This window comes from Pelophylax lessonae (genome assembly GCF_965119305.1).
Source record: "Pelophylax lessonae genome assembly, chromosome: 3".
NCBI classification, from domain to species: domain Eukaryota; kingdom Metazoa; phylum Chordata; class Amphibia; order Anura; family Ranidae; genus Pelophylax; species Pelophylax lessonae.
In genome coordinates, this window is record NC_138770.1 from 356,550,094 (window position 1) to 356,569,365 (window position 19,272).

Sequence of the window (19,272 nt, forward strand, 5' to 3'; positions counted from 1 at the left end):
ACATAGATAAAATGGATAGACTCTCCATAGTGTAAGTATGTAAGTTTTATTTCCACAATATAAAATATCCACTTACAATTATAGTAACCACTGTCCCTCTAACTCGTGTATGAGTCTGGTGGATAGCAGAGTGCGGCGTGCGTTTCCCCGGGCGGATGTGACGTCAGGCGCTATACCTCGCTTTATGCGTTTTGCCCCTCACACTGGGCGTCATCGGAAGCATACTTACATTGGTCCAAGCTAGAGTTCAGCTTTAGGCTATGTTCAAATTTGGAAAAAAAAAATGTGCATATATTATTTTTAACACAGGAACCCCCAAAGCATTACACCTGCAATCAGTGGACCGCAGGTGCAATATCAGGCTCCAGCAAACATTTCCTACAGATTTCTGCCTGTACTTCCATATGGGCTGTTAGAGACAGGGCTGCCGGATGTGTCAATGGACTAAGAGGGTGCTGATCAGCACATTTGTAGTCCCTTGGGAGCTACAAGCCCATTTGTCACAGTGGAAGATGGGACTTGTAGTCTAATTTGTTTACAAATCTGTGTGAATGAATGACATAACTGTGCCAGCGGAGGTTGAGTGGGGCTGGTGCAGAGCAACATGTTACACCCTATATATAGGTGCAACGTGCCATGTTGTTAAAGGTGAACCTATCCTTTAATTTTTATCAAAAAAGAGAGGTAACACTTATTGAAGTAGCATGGGATGTACAAAGTCTTTATAAATAATTACATATAAACTGTTTTACCTGTCAAAAGATTTGTAATTCTGCCCAGGCAGTCCTGTGATCATGGCATTCCTGCCACACTTATAGCGAGGTTGGTGACCTCCCTTTTTCCACTGCAATTAAGCAATACAGGTTGGTGACCAACACACCCCAGCATGCTATGCACAGTGGTAGAACTTCATAATAATAATCATATGATGAGTATAAATTATCCTCTACTACCCAATTTACACTTATAAATATTTGAAATTTAAGTACTCTTCTATATGTGATGAACCTTTAATAAATAAAAAGCTAAATTAAAACATGTCTAAGGAGATTATTAGTGAACTCTGTGTCCTGCAAGTTGCACTTTTAAGGTTATGTTATAATGTCACCCTCAGATCGGTAAGAAACCTGTTAGCGTTGGCAGCTCAATAGGTGTCCTTGAGATCATGGCACAGCTTTCCACCATATCTTAATGACAGAGAACACACCATTTCTAATTGTTCCATGCCTATCTGTGATCAGTTCCCTCATACAGATAACTGTCATTCTCTAATACTGTGCAACTGAAATCACGCCTTCCTGGATTGTGAATGAAAACACACTAGTAAGAATAAAGTTCAAGGCAGTTATGACACACCACAAGGTCACATTACTGCTGAACGTCTATAAAATCGCATCACCTACTAATCTAGCAGGAAGACGGTTTGCCTCATGTATGACACAGTTTACAGTAACCTGAGTGCTCCATTTACAGACACGTACAGCATGGCAATGGCTTGTAAGTCTGAAAGGCCTACTGCCTGTCAATGTAATAGGGATCCAGTCAACAGCATTCTTTTCCGAATGCTTAATTCAGAAGTCACACCAGAAGCTAAAAGTCAGCAAGGGTATCATCAATACAATTGTATTTCTACCGGAGGGTGTCCTTGTGAGGGCAACAAGAAGGTAGTGCTAAAGAACTCTGAAGTTATCTGCAAAAAAGCATCTGAAGTTTTATTAAAGACAGTGGCATTCATCAAAAATGTTCCATCCTTCTACCAGCTGCCACAGGAAGATCAAATCCTTCTTATACACAAGTGCTGGGCTCCACTTTTTGTTTTAGGCCTGGCTCAAGAAAGAGTGGATTTTGAATGGAAAGAACTTTCTGTCCCCAGCCTCTTGAAAAAGATCCTTCTTAATCAGTCTTCCAATGCTGGTGATACCACAGTGAGGCCTGATGTTGGAGTTCCTTTCACAGATGTCCAACGCATGAGGATACTTCTACATAAACTGTGGAGCTTGGACATTTGCACAAAAGAGTATGCATATCTTAAAGGGATGGTACTGTTTAACCCAGGTATGTTTTTGCTTAATCTTAAAACCGTCACCTAACCCTGGCTGCATATACACTGGCTCTATAACATACAGCTAATGCAAGCTCACAAGAGCAATAACTTTTTTTTTTTCAATGAAAAAATGTATGTAAGATATCAACAAAATCTCAGAAATTTAACTTCAAAAACTTCAATTTTTGAGGACCGACATTCAGTTACAATTCTATCACACAATACTTAATGCTGTTTTAACTAACTAAATACATCAAATATGAGCAGGTGCTAACTAGCCTCATATGCCATGGTATTAAGCAGTAATCTGTTAACTTCAATGGGAACAGGTGGCTGGGAAAGCTGGTTTGTACAAGGCTGTAAGTACACACATATCATTAGTGGTAAACTTTTTTAATGCTTTATGGTACTTTATAAAAATGCCATATGACAAAATGGACAAGACCTGTGTGGTCTTCAGCATACACAGTTGTGGGGTCTAAACAAGGATATGAGCTTCAAAGATTCAGTAAGAAAATTTTCCTTTTTTTTTTTTCCTTTCTTGTAATCTTTTAATAAATATGATGGCAGAAATTGATTGAGAATGGCATCTCTCCTTTTTAGGTACTGGGCTTCTTTCCCATTGTAAGTAACCATAGTTTATCAGTGATAATTGGTATTTGGATATATTTAGCAAGTAGCTCTTCTTTTTAAAACAAGATTTTTATTTTTCTTTACACTGGAATTTATCTATCATTTTTATAAAATTCCAGTGGGAAATCATTTTTGTTGCTAGCTGCCAATCTGCCGATATTTAAATGTTTTTTCTGTGATCTGAATGTTTCTTTGGGTACAATGCATACCTTAAAGATTAAGTAATTTTTTTGTTTACATACTGTATAATAAGAAAAAAAATTTAGTTTCATAGAGATATATTCTACTAATTCCAGTGTAATGTGCTGTTAGCCCAATAAGCTATTTTTAGGTTACCCTACTTTATAACATCAGATTTCGCGAAAGCTCTTAAAAAGAAAGGCTAGAAATTTACCTAATTACATCATCACGTGCCATCACATGAAATCGGTAGCTTTTTCTGAGTGCATATCCTGTTGTATCAGTTTATTTACATCAATAAGGAAATATATTGTCTAACTTATTATTATTAGTTCTACAAATACAGTGCTATAAATGTTCTTACTCTTTCCAACCCTGAGCGCTGTTAATGGCCCAATATTTACTATATAACATACTGCAAATTATATTATAGTACATATTAACTAATACTAACCTAACTTAGGTTTAAGCAAAACTTGAACTTCTGCCTATAAAACAAACTATGTATGTTTTGTAGTTGTAGGGAGGGTGATCACATTACCCACACACAAGATTGGTGGGTTGCACTATGTGCAGTTGTACTCCCCTGGGGCAAACCTCAGGTGGGAGAGACTGGTACAGCCAGGAGCTTTTACGTTATCATAGTTCACCCAGGACACAGTCATAAATTGTATTTTGTCTATGATACAATATTCCTATCAAGTGTACTGATCTTGACATCTATTGCACAACTGCTATAATAGTCTATTACAGCTACTGGATATGCAGGTAAAAGGGAGAGGGGAGCAACAAGTAAAATTATTCATGAAAAATTGTTTCATTCAAGCATTACAGCCCAGCCAAAAAATGTTTCTTTTACTTTTGTTTTAGATAGAGATGGGCAGGGTTAATGTCACTTGTTATAGCCAACTGTGTCTCTATTAGGAGAGATAAGTACAGGAAATCATAAGTAATCTCTCAAACCGCGACATGGATAAAAATAAATCATAGTTTTAGTAGAGTAGGCAAGATTGAGAACTTCTGACAATGTTTTTATTGCTGCCCATGCCTTCCTGTTCTGAGGCAACTGCACCCCCATTCCTTGTACAGCTGACACAGTGATGTGAGGTTAGGGAAAATCTCTGCAATTGGGTCAAAGGCAAATATAAAAACCTGAAAAAAACTAAATTGCTTCCTTATTCTAGCCAACATTTTAAAAAATGGCTGAAGTTAGGCTTTGTTCAGTAGTTATAGTTAGATGAAGAAAGACATGCATACAGAAACACATCATTGAGAACTTATTTTGCTTTTCAATAATTTTTTTAAGAGAAAGCGTACAAAACATTTTGGGGTTGGCACACAAATACAATGTTCCCCCTTGCACAAAAAAAACAATGTATTATATAAAGAGAGGATTAGAGGAGGTGTAAGACACTTTTCCCATCTTTGGTTATGTGCGGTAACATATAAGTGAGCCTAGGTAACATTAAAGGGGTTGTAAACCCACTAATAACTTGTACCTATAGGTAAGCCTTTAATAAAGCTTAACTATAGGTACTGTAAATATCGCCTAAACTTGCATAGTTTAGGAGATATTTACATTTCAATCAGCCGATGACGTCATTGGCGCATGCGCTCTGAAGGAACGGCCATCCGTGCCGTTCCTTCAGAGCCCTGTGCCGTGAACGGCGGCTCCCATGCGCATGTGTGGGAGTGATGTCATCGCGCCTCTGGCCAATCAGATGGCCGGAGGATGTGAACCAGGAAGCAGGGCGGTCGAACATGTCGGCCGTGTCACCGGTGAGTGGGCGGCACTGTGGGGGCTAAGGTAAGTATTTCATAATGAGCTAGTATGCGATGCACACTAGCTCATTATGCCATTGTCTTTCTTTTTTTGAGGTTTACAACCTCTTTAACTATTAGAACAGATGCATTCAAAATCAGAATGAAAACAAAGGAACTACAAAAAAAAAATTCTCTCCTCTATCAAAATTCTTAAATAATTATCCTCATTTCAATGTGTCTTTCTGAAATAAATGAGAACCTGCTTAGAAGAAATGAATATTTAAAGTCCATCATGTACCTATTCACTAAAATAATTCCCATTGATAAGCCTGTATGGTGTTCATGTAATTTTTTAGGATCGACTAAAAATGTTTAATTCTAATTTGCTTCTGTTCACTTTGCTTGGTCCCTAGGTATTAGTGGTATTCGGTACCCACAGTATGTTCAGACCCTGCAGCTGGAAGCACAGCAAACACTAATGGAGTTTACATCAATGACACAGAGCAGGAGTCACACTCGCTTCACATGGATGCTAGAAGCTGTGGACATTGTCAAGGCTATCGACTCAAAAATGATCACAGAACTTTTCTTTAGACCTGTCTCTGGAATAATTAATCTGGAAAAGGTGTTGCTTGAAACTTTGTTCATTAACCACTAAAAACAGTGAATCCAGAACATTTCCCTGATGCTTTGAACATAATTAAACCTCTTGAATTGAAAGAGCCCTCACAGGTGTAAGCTGACTTACAGCTTTGGTCAAATATTTTCTTATATTGCACCAGTTTGCATACCGAAAGATAGAGAACAGATAAAACCCATACTAAGAGATAACGCAAAGCTCCATAAAGGAGCACAATATGTGCTGCAATCATAAACTATTTTAAATCCAGTTTTTATGTACATAAATTTTAGCACTTAAATCTCTAATACAGTGTTGGCTACTAGAAATACAAACCAGAATAATTTTTATACCTCGTGATACTGTTAGGCTTTTTTCCTGTTTGCAGGCATAGAATTATTGTGATTGTCTTGATCTTGTCAGAATAGAAATACGACAGCTGACCTGTTTTTGAAAGTGGGCTTAAAGAATATCATCCTTATTCTTCCTTCACAAACTTGTTAGTCAGTAACCTAGAAGAAGTATAGGCATAAATGATGTCCTGATACTTTACTGACTGCTGGGTCAATAGTGGACACATGGCAGATACGCATGGCAGTGCAAGAGCTTTTACCACCGAATTCTGGTTGGCAGTGGCAGCTCTTCTCATTATATCCCGAGAGGTCACCAAATGATTAACAAAAAATATCCTACTAAAAGTAGTGACTTTTAGGAGACATACAGAAGAAAGCTGGATGTTTGTTAAGCATCCTCGTGGGCAAATTTCACAACTGTATATTAATGAATGTTTGTTCACCGAAAGAAGCTTGTACTGCAGCAGCATCAATAACTGTCCACAGTTTATACATTATGTGCTGCTATTCAGCATGCAATAGAACTAATTACCTGGTGCTCATATGCATTTGTTCCAATGCGAATATTATTTTAATGCACCTGGCAGTAATGATTGCTTGCAGGTTTGGCTTGTATGTGTTTTTCCCTTATGTTCAAAGGTTAAAAAACAAATGTAATAATAAAATGATATGTGGGGTAAAGGTACCCAAAATACATTAATTAGGGTGCGATTTGGAAGGTTATTTCTCTGACAGATGTAAAGTCTAAACATGTTTAACAGCTGTCATGGGGAGTAAACCCTATAGTTTAAGGGGAAGAATTTCTCTGCTGGGGTCCTCGAACATTTTACCAAGCTGAAGGGTGTGTGACTGTTCCAGGGACCCACTAAATTCGGTGTAGCTTTCAGGAATTCAAAGAATGACGTGCAACTAACACTGGACTTTGCTCTTATTTCTTTGAGCACATAAGTATTCGCAAAAGATAATCAACATTGCTCCAAGTCAGAAAATCGTAGAAAGTACACATAATATTCTACCAGTTATCCTGATACAAGATCAAAGTTTTCTGTTTGAAATGTTTTCCTGCATACAAAGGAATAAGTATTCACTTAAAAAGCATGTTGACTTTATAAAGTTTAAATAGAGTTAGTAGGCACTGCACTAGGCAAACCAAAGTTTACAGCTTTTAATTTACTGTATCTATCTGTATTACTGTATTCATCTCTCCATTTTGTGTATTATTTTTCTATTTTTATTTAAAATGGTTTTATGTATCGTTCTGGTAAATTTGTTATGACTCATCCGGTCTGGGATATTCTGCTGATCTCTTATATTTTCTGTTTACATGATGGCTGAAAAGCAGCAATTTTATAAAATGCTTTTGGGTCTTATGTTGCACTTAACCTAAAACTTTATTTATTTTTTAAATAGGAACATTTCACACCAAAATAAATAAAAATATTTTACCAATATTATTTGCATATTATCATTATTAAAACTATACAGGATTTATATAATGCCAACAGTTTGCAAGCGCTTTACAATATGTAGTGTATTCTCTTCTTTTCATTCTTACGCCTGTTTTCTGCTTTTAAAGTGGGATTTAAAGTGGTTCTAAAGCCTTAAGGTTTTTACCTTCATGCAAACTATGCTTTAACTACCTCACATCCGCGCTACAGCCTATATACGGCTGCAGCGTGGACTTGAATTTTCGGGAGGCCGTTTTTAAACGGCCTCCCAGAAAGACTCTCCCCGCGCGCTCCCTTGGACACAGCCGATCACAGATCGTGGTGAATGGCCAATCACAGCGGCCATTCACCACGTGATCAAGCCGTCCAATGAGAGATGATCTCATATGTAAACATATGAGATCATCTCTCATCGCCGGCGCTCCTTCCTCACACAGACACTGCAGTGTGAGGAAGGAGGGGGAGCCGTCAGCCGCCGGGGACACACAGCAATGTAATCAGGGCACTGATCACCAGTGCCCTGATTACTAAAGGTAAAAAAATACACAAATTGCCCCCCTATCAGTGCCCACAGTGCCCGCCATCAGTGCCCCCCATCAATGCCCACAATCAGTGCCCATAGTGCTGCCAGTCAGTGCCCATCAGTGCCTGCTCATCTAGGCACTGATGAGCACTGACTGGCAGCACTATGGGCACTGAGTGTGGGCACTGATGGTGCTGCCCATCAGTGCTCATCAGTGCCGCCCATCAGTGCTCAGCAGTGCCACCCGTCAGTGTCCATCAGTGCCATCCGCCAGTGCCCATCAGTGCCGCCTATCAGTGCCCATCAGTGCCGCCTCTCAGTGCCCAGCAGTGCCACCTCTCAGTGCCACCTCTCAGTGCCCAGCAGTGCCACCTATCAGTGCTCATCAGTGCCGCCTATCAATGCTGCCTATCAGTGCTTATCAGTGCGGCATATTAGTACCTCCTCATCAGTGCCCATAAGTGCCACCTCATCAGTGCCCATAAGTGCCACCTCATCAGTGCCCATCAGTGCAGCCTATCAGTGCCCATCAGTGCCGCCTCATCAGCGCACATCAGTGAAGGAGAAAAATTTATTTTCAAAATTTACTCGCAGAAAATAAGAAAAACTTTTTTTTTTTTCAAAATTTTCTGTCTTTATTCTGTTTTTTTTGTAAAAAATAAAAAACCCAGAGATGATTAAATACCACCAAAAGAAAGCTCTATTTGTGTGAAAAAAATGATAAAAATTTCATATGGGTACAGTGTAGCATGACCGCGCAATTGTCATTCGAAGTGTGACAGCACTGAAAGCTGAAAATTGGCCTGGATGGGAAGGGTGTTTAAGTGCACAGTAGGCAAGTGGTTAAGGTAAAAAAATCTTCTGTGCCAGAGGATCTTGCCCCAGCCCCCCCCCTTATACTTACGTGAGCCCAATCTTGACCTACCATTGTGCACGAGAGCAGCTCTCCCCCCCACTGAGAGAATTGATAGCAGGAAAAACCATTGGTATTCTCGCTGCTGTCAATCAAATTCTTAGACGAGGGAGATGGGGGGGGCTGAGTCATGCTGTCTATGTTTATAGACGCAAGCAGCGGGGCTCGCAGTGAGCCCGCATGAGTGCCCTGATGGAAAAAAGCTTTCTTTGGTGGGCACTTTCTGAAGAGTAGGTGCCACGTGCACCGTCAGGTAAAAGGAGAAGAAGAGGATCAGGGCTGCTCTATGCAAAACCATTGCACAGAGCAGGTAAGTATGAAAAATGTATTATTTTGCTAAAGTATGAAACATTACAATCAAAAATAAACAAAATCACTAGGGGGTAGAGATTTTTGGCAGAAGAGATTTTTTTCTCAGCTGCCAAAAATGTCTTCCTCTTTCCTCTAGCAAGTGACTGGACCCATCATTGTTGAAGGACAGCACAGAAGTAGGTAGGTGTGTACACTTAAAGAAGTATGACACTTTAATTACATTTCCAGTAAAGAATGCACTGGCATTTTAGAGAAGAAACCGTATGAAGACTTACACAGAATGTATTTATTCCATAAGGATAAAGAATGAGGCACCAGAAGAATAGCAGTCCTATATGCAAAGACCAGGGTTTCAGGAGGGATTTCTTAATCAAGTTTCCAATGTTTTTTCCCTTTATATTTAAAAACAAAGAGCTTCAACTTTCCCTAAAGTCTTCCTTTGAGTATTTACATGCTTTCAGATTACATACCAGGTCTGGGCAGAGGAGATAGAAGAACTTTTGATCAGATGACCATAGTTGGATGTTTCCTTACAACTTTTTTGTTCCTAGTAATATTCCTCTATTACAGAAGGTTGGATATACCCCTTCCATACATACATTTGTTAACTAGTGCCAGAATCAGAGCCATTAGAGATTCTACTTCCCATTTTAATCACAAAGAATAAAACAGGCTGAAACCTAGTTTTCAATTTCCCTCTCCTCTTCTCTCCTCTATTCTCTTAATGTTTTCAGGATAGAAGAATTCAAGATGGTATGTATGCATGCAGTTGATTTGTCATAATTTTTATTTGCATTTAGTTAAGAACGACATTCATCTTCAGTTCATCTGTCTATTGTTTGGCATATACTGTAGATAGTAATCAAGACCTTCTCCAAGAAACTTCTGGCAGTCATCAAGTATTTCAGAGAAAAAGAAAAAACTGTGCACTCTCGTGAAATGGCGACAAACTATGGTACTTAAAAATCTCCATAGATGACGCTTTAAAAATTTCTAAAGGTTACCGTTTAGGAGTTAGAGGTCTAATGCTAGAATTATTGCTCTTGCTCTAATGATCGCAGCGATACCTCACATCCGTGGTTTGAACGATATTTAAATATGTGGGCGCAACTTACGTATGAGTTCGCTTTGAAGAGCGAGCATGGAGGGACGGAGCACTTTAAATTTTTTCTCTCTTAATTATTTTACTTTTTATTTTTACACTGTCCCTTTAATTTTTTTTTTTTTTTATCACTTTTAATTTTATTTCAAGAAATCTAAACATCCCTTGTAATAGAAATACGCCTCACAGGGCGTCTTTATTGAGATCTGGGGTCAAAAAGACCTCAGATCTCTCATTTACCTTTAAAAGCAAAAAAAAATTTAATTTTGCCTTTAAGAGAAGAAAAAAAAATCATCCCTTTAAGGCCAAAAGGCAGAAGTGACATCAGCCGTTGCTCCAGTTCTCCAAGGGCATAGAGCTGAGTGGGGGCTATCTTGGTCAGCAAGCCCAGAGCACCTCTCCCGCCGACTCTAACAGTGATTCCATGGCAAATCCGCCACCAGGACCACTTTTAGCAGATGCAGAATCACCCACAGTATAAAAAAATAGCTGCTGCCATAACAAAAGCATTTAAGGTCAAAGTAATGACGTACTGTATATATACTGTGGGTGGATGCCTTTATAGTTTACCTTTTTAGAGTTACAGAGGAGGTCTAAAACTAGAATTATTGCTCTCGCTCAAACATTTGCGGCGATACCTTACATATGTAAATGAGGGCGCTTTAAATTTTTTTATTTATTTTACTTTTTTTTTTTTACACTGTCTCTTTAATTTTTTATTATTTTTTTTTGGATCACTTTTATTCCTATTACAAGGAATGTAAACATCCCTTGTAATAGAAATAGGGATGACATGTCCTCTTTATGGGGAGATCTGGGGTCAAAAAGATCCCATTTCTCTCCTTTACCTAAAAAAATAAAAAATAAATTGTCGCTCCGGTCCTCCAAGGCAATCAAAAAGTATCTACTCTTTGATTGCCTATGGCAGTAGCCGGCCACACCGTCGGATCGTTTCTCAGGCGATCTGGCGGAAAGGGTAAGCCCGAGAAACAGCGGCGAGCATCAGGGGGACATCTCCTCCCGACAGAAAGTGTTCCAACGGCTCATGAACCACTTCATGAAAAAGCCAGCTGCCGGCTCCAAAAAATGATACTTTTGGCTCTTTACCATGTGATCAGCTGTGTTAAATCACAGATGTAAATAGAAGCCGGTTATTGGCACTCACATGAGCATGAGGAGAAGAGAAGAGAGCCGATAACCAGCTTCTCTAAAATGGACATGTACACTGATATACAGGGCACTAATTTTCAGAGTCCTTATATTCAGTGCAGTCCCCACATTGCCTACCAGTGCTGCCAATCAGTGTTCATCAGTGCCGCCTATCAGTGCAGCCTCATCAGTGCCCATCAGTGCTGCCTCATCAGCACCCATCAATGCAGCCTCATCAGTGCACATCGGTGAAGGAGAAAAATGACCTGTTTGCAAAATTTTATAACAAACTATTAAATATATATATATATTTTTATTTATTGTTCTTTTTTTGTTTATTTAGCAAAAAATAAAAATACCCAGTGGTGATTAAATACCACCAAAAGAAATTTTTATTTGTGTAAAAAAAAATGCTACAGATTATGTTTGGGTACAGTGTTGCACAACTATGCAATTGTCGTTCAAATTGCAAAAGTGCTGAAAGCTGAAAATTGGCCAGGTCAGGAAGGGGGTAAATTTGCCCAGTAGGCAAGTGGTTAAATACCACCAAAAGACAGCTCTGTCTATGAAAAAAAAAATGTTGCTTGGGTATAGTGTTGCATGACAGGAATGGGGTGAAAGTGTCAAGTATTGAGGTGGTTAAACTCACTAGGATCCCACAACAGTTATGTACATCATGTGTCACAAAGCTTTTTAGTAATTGCAGTTTAACTGGCTTGCTAATCAACAATCCTCCTTTTCTGATCTGGGGCAGTCCTCGTCACCGCTAGCAAACTTTGGTGTTGGCCCCTAACTCTGGTTGTTCTTAAAGGAGAACTCCGGGCAATTTTTTTTTCTATGTCCTTGTTGCTGATCATCTCCTACCTTCACCAAGTATGGCATCCATCTTCTTCTGAGCTCAGTAGTTTGTCTGTAATAGTCTGATGATTCTGAAGAAAAAAAGGTTAATCCCCAGGGGTTTTCAGTTTGCAAGACCGGTGGCCATAGGCGTGCGCAGGGGGTGTGCCAGGTGTGCCTGGGCATACCCTAATCATTGCGTGCAGTGCCGATTCCCCCTATTGCCTGGGCTTCCCCCCCATATTGCACTCCCAGAATAGAGAGTGGGGACAGGGGTTACTAAAAACAGTGTGGTATTTACCGTTCCCCTCCTTTTCTAAATGAACACAGTGAATACACTCACTGTGTTCATTCATAACTGAAGCATAGTAAACTGTCTTTACTGTGCTTCAGTTTGTGAATGAACAGGAAGCTGCTCAGCACAGAGCACCATTCACTGTCCAATGGAGCTGAGGCTGCAGAGAAAGGCATGCGTGTTTGAGCTCTGGGGTGCACCCCCTAATGCAATAGGCTGTGCACACCTATGCCGGTGGCTGCTATTCCTTCTGTACCTTCAGCCACCGGTCTTGGCACTTCCCATTTGTAGTTCTATCTACAGCAAGCGGGGACTTGTACTTCCGTCCCCGCTTGCTGTAGTGGGTGGAGGGATCTCATAGTCTGTACCACCTATGAAGGTGGTGTCCTCCTCCTCCTTGCCAGCACTCACTGTCCCAAAACCCCCCCCCGCCGCTGGCCGTCCACCTGTCACTGCTGCACGGGATAGTTAGGAGAGCCGGCCTGATGACACAGAGCAGGAATCTCCAGCTCTGACAGATCTTGTAGGTAAAATTCCAGCCGCTATAAAGTCCTGCCTCCTGGACCGGCATTGGACCAGTGTGCTGTCTATCACAGGAGCTGATCCGGGAGGCAGGACTTTACAGCAGCCTGGAATTCACCCACAAGATCTGTCATTGGGTTGGCTCTCCCAACTATCCCTGCTGCAATTCTGGGCTGATAGGCTGCACTTATGGGCATGATAAGCTGCACTGATGGGCACAGATAAGCTGAACTGATGGGCACAGATAAGCTGAACTGATTGGCACTGATAAGCTGAACTGATGGGCACTGATAAGCTGCACTGATGGGCACTGATAAGCTTCTCTGATGGGCACAGATAAGCTGCTCTGATGGGCACAGATAAGCTGCTCTGATGGGCACAGTCAGTGAGCCAATCAGGAGAGAGAGGAGACGGGGCCCCATTGCAAGCTGCTTGCTCTGGGGGCACTCAGCAGGAGGAAGGGGCCAGGAGCGCCAGCAAGGGAGCTGAGAAGAGGAGGATCGGGGGTTCTCTGTGCAAAACTGCTGCACAGAGCAGGTAAGTATTTGAAAAAATTGATTTAATATCACTTTAAAAAGAGACTCTGTTTTTTTATGTTGCGTTTGGTAAATCGCCTGATGTTGGCAACTCTGCTTATGTCACCTTCTTTCCAGATCAGAGCAGAGCTCTCTCCTTAGCAATACAGGTTTCCTCCTGTTATTGCCTTCTGCACCTTATCTCCTTTCTAGTTGAAGTCAGCATTAGGCTGCATCATAGTATCTGGTGGTTCAGAAGGTGTAGGCTTTTTCTTTAGGTTAGCAGTTCAGGAAGCAGTTTAGGGCTCATCTGGTGGTCCAGACGATTGGCTAGGAAGAAGAGCTGCAGCCTCATCTAGCTTATATTCCACCAATGTCTCTTGCTTCCCAATATCCTTATTTGTCTTAAGCAGTATTTGTTTTTGTACTGCCAAAGTTCTGTGAGATACACCAAAAGGTTTTTTTTTTTTTTATTTTGCCTTCCTGATGTAAATAGTAGTACCAAAATTTCGGCGACCAAAAAAAGTGCCGATAATGGTGCCGAAAAACTCACGCCATTTTGCCATGATTTTACTGTGCTTATGGTGTGTTTTTTATACATAACGTGACTCAAAAACCGCATCAGAATCATAAGATGAGTGCATGGCCAACAATAAATTCATATTTATTTAAATTCATAATATTAAAGTCCAATATAGTCCAATTATATATATATATATATATATATATATATATATATATATATATATATATATATATATATATATATATATATATTTTTGTAACTGTCATTTTCAGTTTAGGTTTCAGCCAAGTGTATCCTGAATTTTCAGTTTTGGCACCAAAATTTTTATTTTGGTGCACCTCTAGTAAATAGTTGATAGCTGAAAATCTTTTTTTGGTGATCAGTCATCATTTGGGTTGGGGCTTCATCATATTTCAACATTTTTACCTTAATGCTGGCCCCTATATTTTTTCTACTCTCTTCCATTTCTTAATTCTCATGCTGAACGAGGAGTCATAACCTGAATCTTAAAACAGGACTAAGGGCTCTCCACCCAAAAGATGATAGCACTAGGTGCCTGAACAGCTAATTGCCAAGCAACAGAATAGAAAAATGGTTTAGAAGGAAAGAGGAATGTAGTTTTTATACTGTACAAAATGTAGGGAGAGAACACAGGTGGTAAAAAGAAAGGGTGTGTCATTATGGTGCCCCCTTGCCTCATGGGTTTAAGAGAATTTTCATATTCTGAGCTCTCTGTTAAACCCAAACCCTTAATAAATGAGTGGTTAGCAAAGCACTATGTCATTTAAAAACATAAAAGACAGCTCAGGTACTGCCACCTAGTGGAATAGAAGAAAAAATAATACTTTTCACAGTACATAGAGCCACATAGGCTCCTGCTAGCTAAGGAGCTTACTTACAGTCCCTACTACACTTATAAAAGAACATACATGCACACGCTAGGACCAATTAGAGATGTCAGTTAACACACCAGTATGGTTTTGGAAAAAAAATAGATTGAATAAGGGAAACCCATACAAAGGGTAAACATTTAGCACCCGGTCACACTGGCGTGACTTCAGGTGTGACATGCGATTTACAAATCACACCTGAAGTAGCATCTAATGTGCTTCTATGGAAGTTTAATAGGTATGATTTCAAGTAGTGCGATTTGAGAAGTAGTTCATGTGTTATTTTGTTAGGACTTCAGCACGATTTTACTGTCATAGACTACAATGTAAAATGTGCTGCAAATCGTACCTGGGTCTATATCAATACTACTTGAGCCCGATAGAGGTTAAATATTAACCCTTTGCTAGGTAAACTTTTGTTCATAACATGGCTTTAAAATCAGATCCCTGCACAGCCTGACCATCTCACAGCCTGACAAATCTCATTCAAGTAGCACTGAAGTCGTATCAAATCGTTACAAATCCCACAGAAGTAGTGCTAAAGTATTATTAAATCGTGGTTTAAGTTGGGCTTTAAAACGCACCACTTGAATTCGTACCCAGTGTGACCGCAGGCTTAATTGAGTGTAAAATATTTATTAGTCCATCTGAGGTGCAAAATGGCAGGCAACCCACAGTAGCGAAAGAGTTAAAATCTGCTTATGTCTAAATGTTTGGGAAAATTAACTTAAAAATGAATACATAGTAAGGCGAAAGCACACATATATAAAGTATCTCACAAAAGTGAGTACACCCCTCACATTTTTGTAAATATTTTATTATATCTTTTCATGTGACAACACTGAAGAGATGACTCTTTGCTAATGTAAAGTAGTGAGTGTACAGCAGAACCTGTATGCAAAATGGGAGAGAGAACTATCTTTGTGACAGCAGCCGATGAATCACGGCCTGTGGTTCCTGAAGTTTGTGCAGAGAAAGGACCACCCTGGTCAGAAATAGAATCAGACACCTAGGTAAATCAATGCCCTGGACAGGGATAGGGGGGACCTTAGGTAATTCAGACATCACCTGAACCTTTTCAGGAATTAAATCTGCACAATTAGACTCAGGACCTAAAAAACCTGAAAAAGACAAGCTTTGTCCCCCTTAATGGGTACCCCCAAAAGAAACATTTCGCGGATCTCCTTGACACTCACCAAAGAAGTCCAGGGGGCCAGAAACCAGCGAAGATGTCCCCCCCACTCCAATAATGGGTGAGGGCCGGCCTTCATGCTGAAGGAGTCTTGTCTGCTGGTCCGGGGAAGCTAGCTCTAAGCTTGCCAGAACAAGGTTGCTTGGAACCTCGCTGGGAAGATTTAAAAGATTTATTTCCCTTATTCTCCGTCCCAGAAGCATAAAATAATTTTCTATGGGATGAGAAGGAGGGCCCCCTCTGCGGCGAGGCTCCTTCCCTCCCCTTCACTGTGGCAGGAAGGTACTCTTCCCTCCTGTGATACCATTAATGAGGTCATCCAGGGTAGCCCAAAACAAGCGATTGCCTTAAAAGGGCAGATCAATATGATCTTTCTTAGAGGCTTGGTCTGTGGACCAATTCATAAGCACCAGCATGCGCCTAATCACCACCTCTGAAACAGAAAGTTTGGACAGCACAGGAGCTGTATCCAAAGCTGCATCACCCATGGACCAACTGCAACCCATGGATGCAATAAACTGCAACGCATGGACCAACTGGTCCACTAAATCAACATAAGCAGGGACCTGCTAACCCCCCCCCCCCCATGTCTATAGGTTCTTTTACTAACTCTACTTGGCTTACAGGTCCAGAGTTTCTGCTAGGACAGGCAGACGAATGTATACAGGAAGTTTTCAGCATCCAGGATCCGGATAATGATCCAGAAATCCGCGCTGAAATTAGTGCATTAGTCACTGAAACAAGACAGACCTTCAGCCTTGACTGTCATCGCTTCAAACATTTCTCCAGTTGGATGAGACTCGTCAGTACCATTGCAAGGTTAGTGCACATTGCTAGATGTTATCACAATACTCAGGAAGATAAAGATTGTCATGGTTGGCATGTCTGCCATAGACCCTTCTCTGCTGAGGACATTTCTCATAGCGAGTCTCTCATAATACGTCATGTCCAGCAGGGAGAATTTAACGTAGAATGGAAGTGCTTGAACAACAGACAGCAGATTCCTATAAAAAGTCCTCTTGCTAACTTAAATCCAATTATGGACAGTTTTGGCCTGCTCAGAGTTGGTGGTCAATTGAATCAAGCCCACCTAGGAGTTGTGGAACAAAAACCTGTCATTATTCCCAGCAAACATCATATCACCACGTTGCTGATCCGACACTACCACAAAAGGGCTGAACACCAGGGCAGACAAATCACTGAGGGCAAGTTTAAGGTCTGCAGGTCTTTGGATTATAGGGATGAAGAAACGTGTAGCCCAACTACCGTAAAGCGAGAGGAAAACAGCTACACCAACAAATGGCCGACTTGCCTGCGGATAGATTATGTACAGAACCGCCCTTCACCTATACTGGCCTGGACGTCTTTGGACCATTGATGGTGTCCGCACGTAGAACCCGTGGCGGTCATGCAAACAGTAAACGTTGGGCTGTGCTATTTACTTGCATGAGAGTGCGAGCCGTTCACATAGAGATGATAGAATCTATGGACACATCCAGCCTCATTAATGCCTTAAGACGGTTCTTTACAATCAGAGGACCAGTGAAACAGTTGAGGTCTGACCAAGGAAGTAACTTCATTGGGGCCTGTAGAGAGCTGAACATCGACATTAAACCTATTCAAGACCAGTTGGCGGAGAAAGGTTGCACCTGGATTTTTAATCCTCCTCATAGTTCCCATATGGGGGGTTCCTGGGAGAGAATGATTGGGATCTCACGCAACATCTTAAATTCTATGTTGATGGATGTAAACTCTTCAAGACTTACACACGAGACTCTTGTCACTCTTCTTGCTGAAGTTTCAGCTATTATCAATTCAAGACCCCTTGTGCCAGTGTCTATGGATCCTGAAACACCAGCCATACTGTCTCCGGCTATTCTACTTACCCAAAAAACTGACAATATGCTAATGCCTAGTGGAGAATTTTCTCATGGGAATATCTACCAAAAACACTGGAAACGTGTACAACACCTGGCAGATTACTTCTGGAACAGATGGCGAAAAGAGTATCTCAATATTCTTCAAGGAAGGAGAAAATGGCAACATCAAAAACCAAACTTGAAAGAAGGAGACCTCGTACTGATGAAGGAGCAACAAACCGAAAGGATTACCTGGCCTATGGGACTAATTACAAAGGTTTTTCCTAGCAAGGATGGCAAGGTCCGAAAGGTGGAGTTGAAGATCTTCAGGAAGGGCGAGCTTAAAATGTTTGCAAGACCAATTAACAAACTAATTTTAGTATTACCAATCGAGAACGTTCCTGAAGGATGAAAAGGACTGAACTTGAACTTCATGATCTACTCTACTACGAGTCAGGGAACCCGACTGTTATGTTTATTGCATTTTAACATGTTCTTTGTTGCAGGTTGTATCATATTTCTTGGACATTCTTAATAGTGAAATCTCAAAAGGAAATTTCAGACGGGGAGTGTGCTGTTCTCATAGATATTTGTACATTGCATTATCTATCTTTCTTTCTCATTGTTGTTTTCACCATATTGTTTCCTATGCATTGTTGTACTGCTGCCATCTGCTGGCCAGAATTTGCATGCTGCACGCCTTTCTTTTGTCAGTAAAGTTTTTTGATATCATGGGCGTGGTTTTTCAGGCTGTGTGTCTTATCACATCCAGCAGCCATCTTCAGTTCATTAAGGCTGTGTGACTGGAAACTTCACATTTTTGGACTTGTGAAGGCATCAGTTTTTGACCAGCAGTTAGCCTCAGGATAAACACCAACAGGACAGTATTGATAACACTACTACAGGACAGTATTGTATCACCGTTTATTGCTGTATCTGGATTGAATAAACCCACGTTTGATTTCATCTTCATGCCGAAGTCTGGATTCATCTAACCTGAGCATCTGCCGGTCCGGTCTGCCCCACTGCTTGGATACAATGGTAGGAAGTCACACAGCTATTATCAGTTATACCTTCATTCGCCTTCATGTGGGGACAGAACAGTCAGAGACTCAGACTGCGGACATGGTAAAGGGGGTGGTCAGGACTGCGGACATGGTAAAGGGGGTGGTCAGAGACTGTGGACATAATACAGGAGATGGTCAGAGCCTGCGTGGACATGGAAGTGCCCTCCTTACCCCCTCACAGTAGTTTCTTCCTCTGTCCCCCTTCATATTAGCTCTCCACATCAGTGTCCTCCTCCTAAGCCCCTTACACCTCTCCACAGCCCCATCAGTGACATTACTGCAGTGCAGAGTGAAGCTGTGACACTGATGTGCCTGTGGAGAGGTGAAGGGGGCACAGGAGCAGGACACTGATGTCCTCTGCCCCCTTACTCATCTCTCTACTCCAGTCTGAGCTGCTAGCTGTCGGAGGCTCGGAGCCCCACTCACCAGTCCTTTGCTCTTCTGTGCTCTGCCTCTGCTGTCTGCTCTGTCCACTCCAGCATCCGTCCAGCAGCATCTTCTAGACCACACTGTCACTGGCGTGAATGAT

At 41.0% G+C, this 19,272-nt stretch overlaps 1 protein-coding gene across 1 annotated transcript; it reads left to right on the plus strand.

The window, feature by feature from the left end:
* Window positions 1-1,430: 1,430 nt before the first annotated feature.
* Window positions 1,431-5,478, plus strand: LOC309549229 (nuclear receptor subfamily 0 group B member 2-like; the record flags this gene model as incomplete). Its single annotated transcript, XM_082249342.1, has 2 exons — window positions 1,431-2,055; window positions 5,035-5,478. 2 exons carry the CDS (start codon window positions 1,431-1,433, stop codon window positions 5,277-5,279), a joined length of 870 nt encoding a protein of 289 aa, XP_082105468.1. The 3' UTR covers window positions 5,280-5,478.
* Window positions 5,479-19,272: the final 13,794 nt, after the last annotated feature.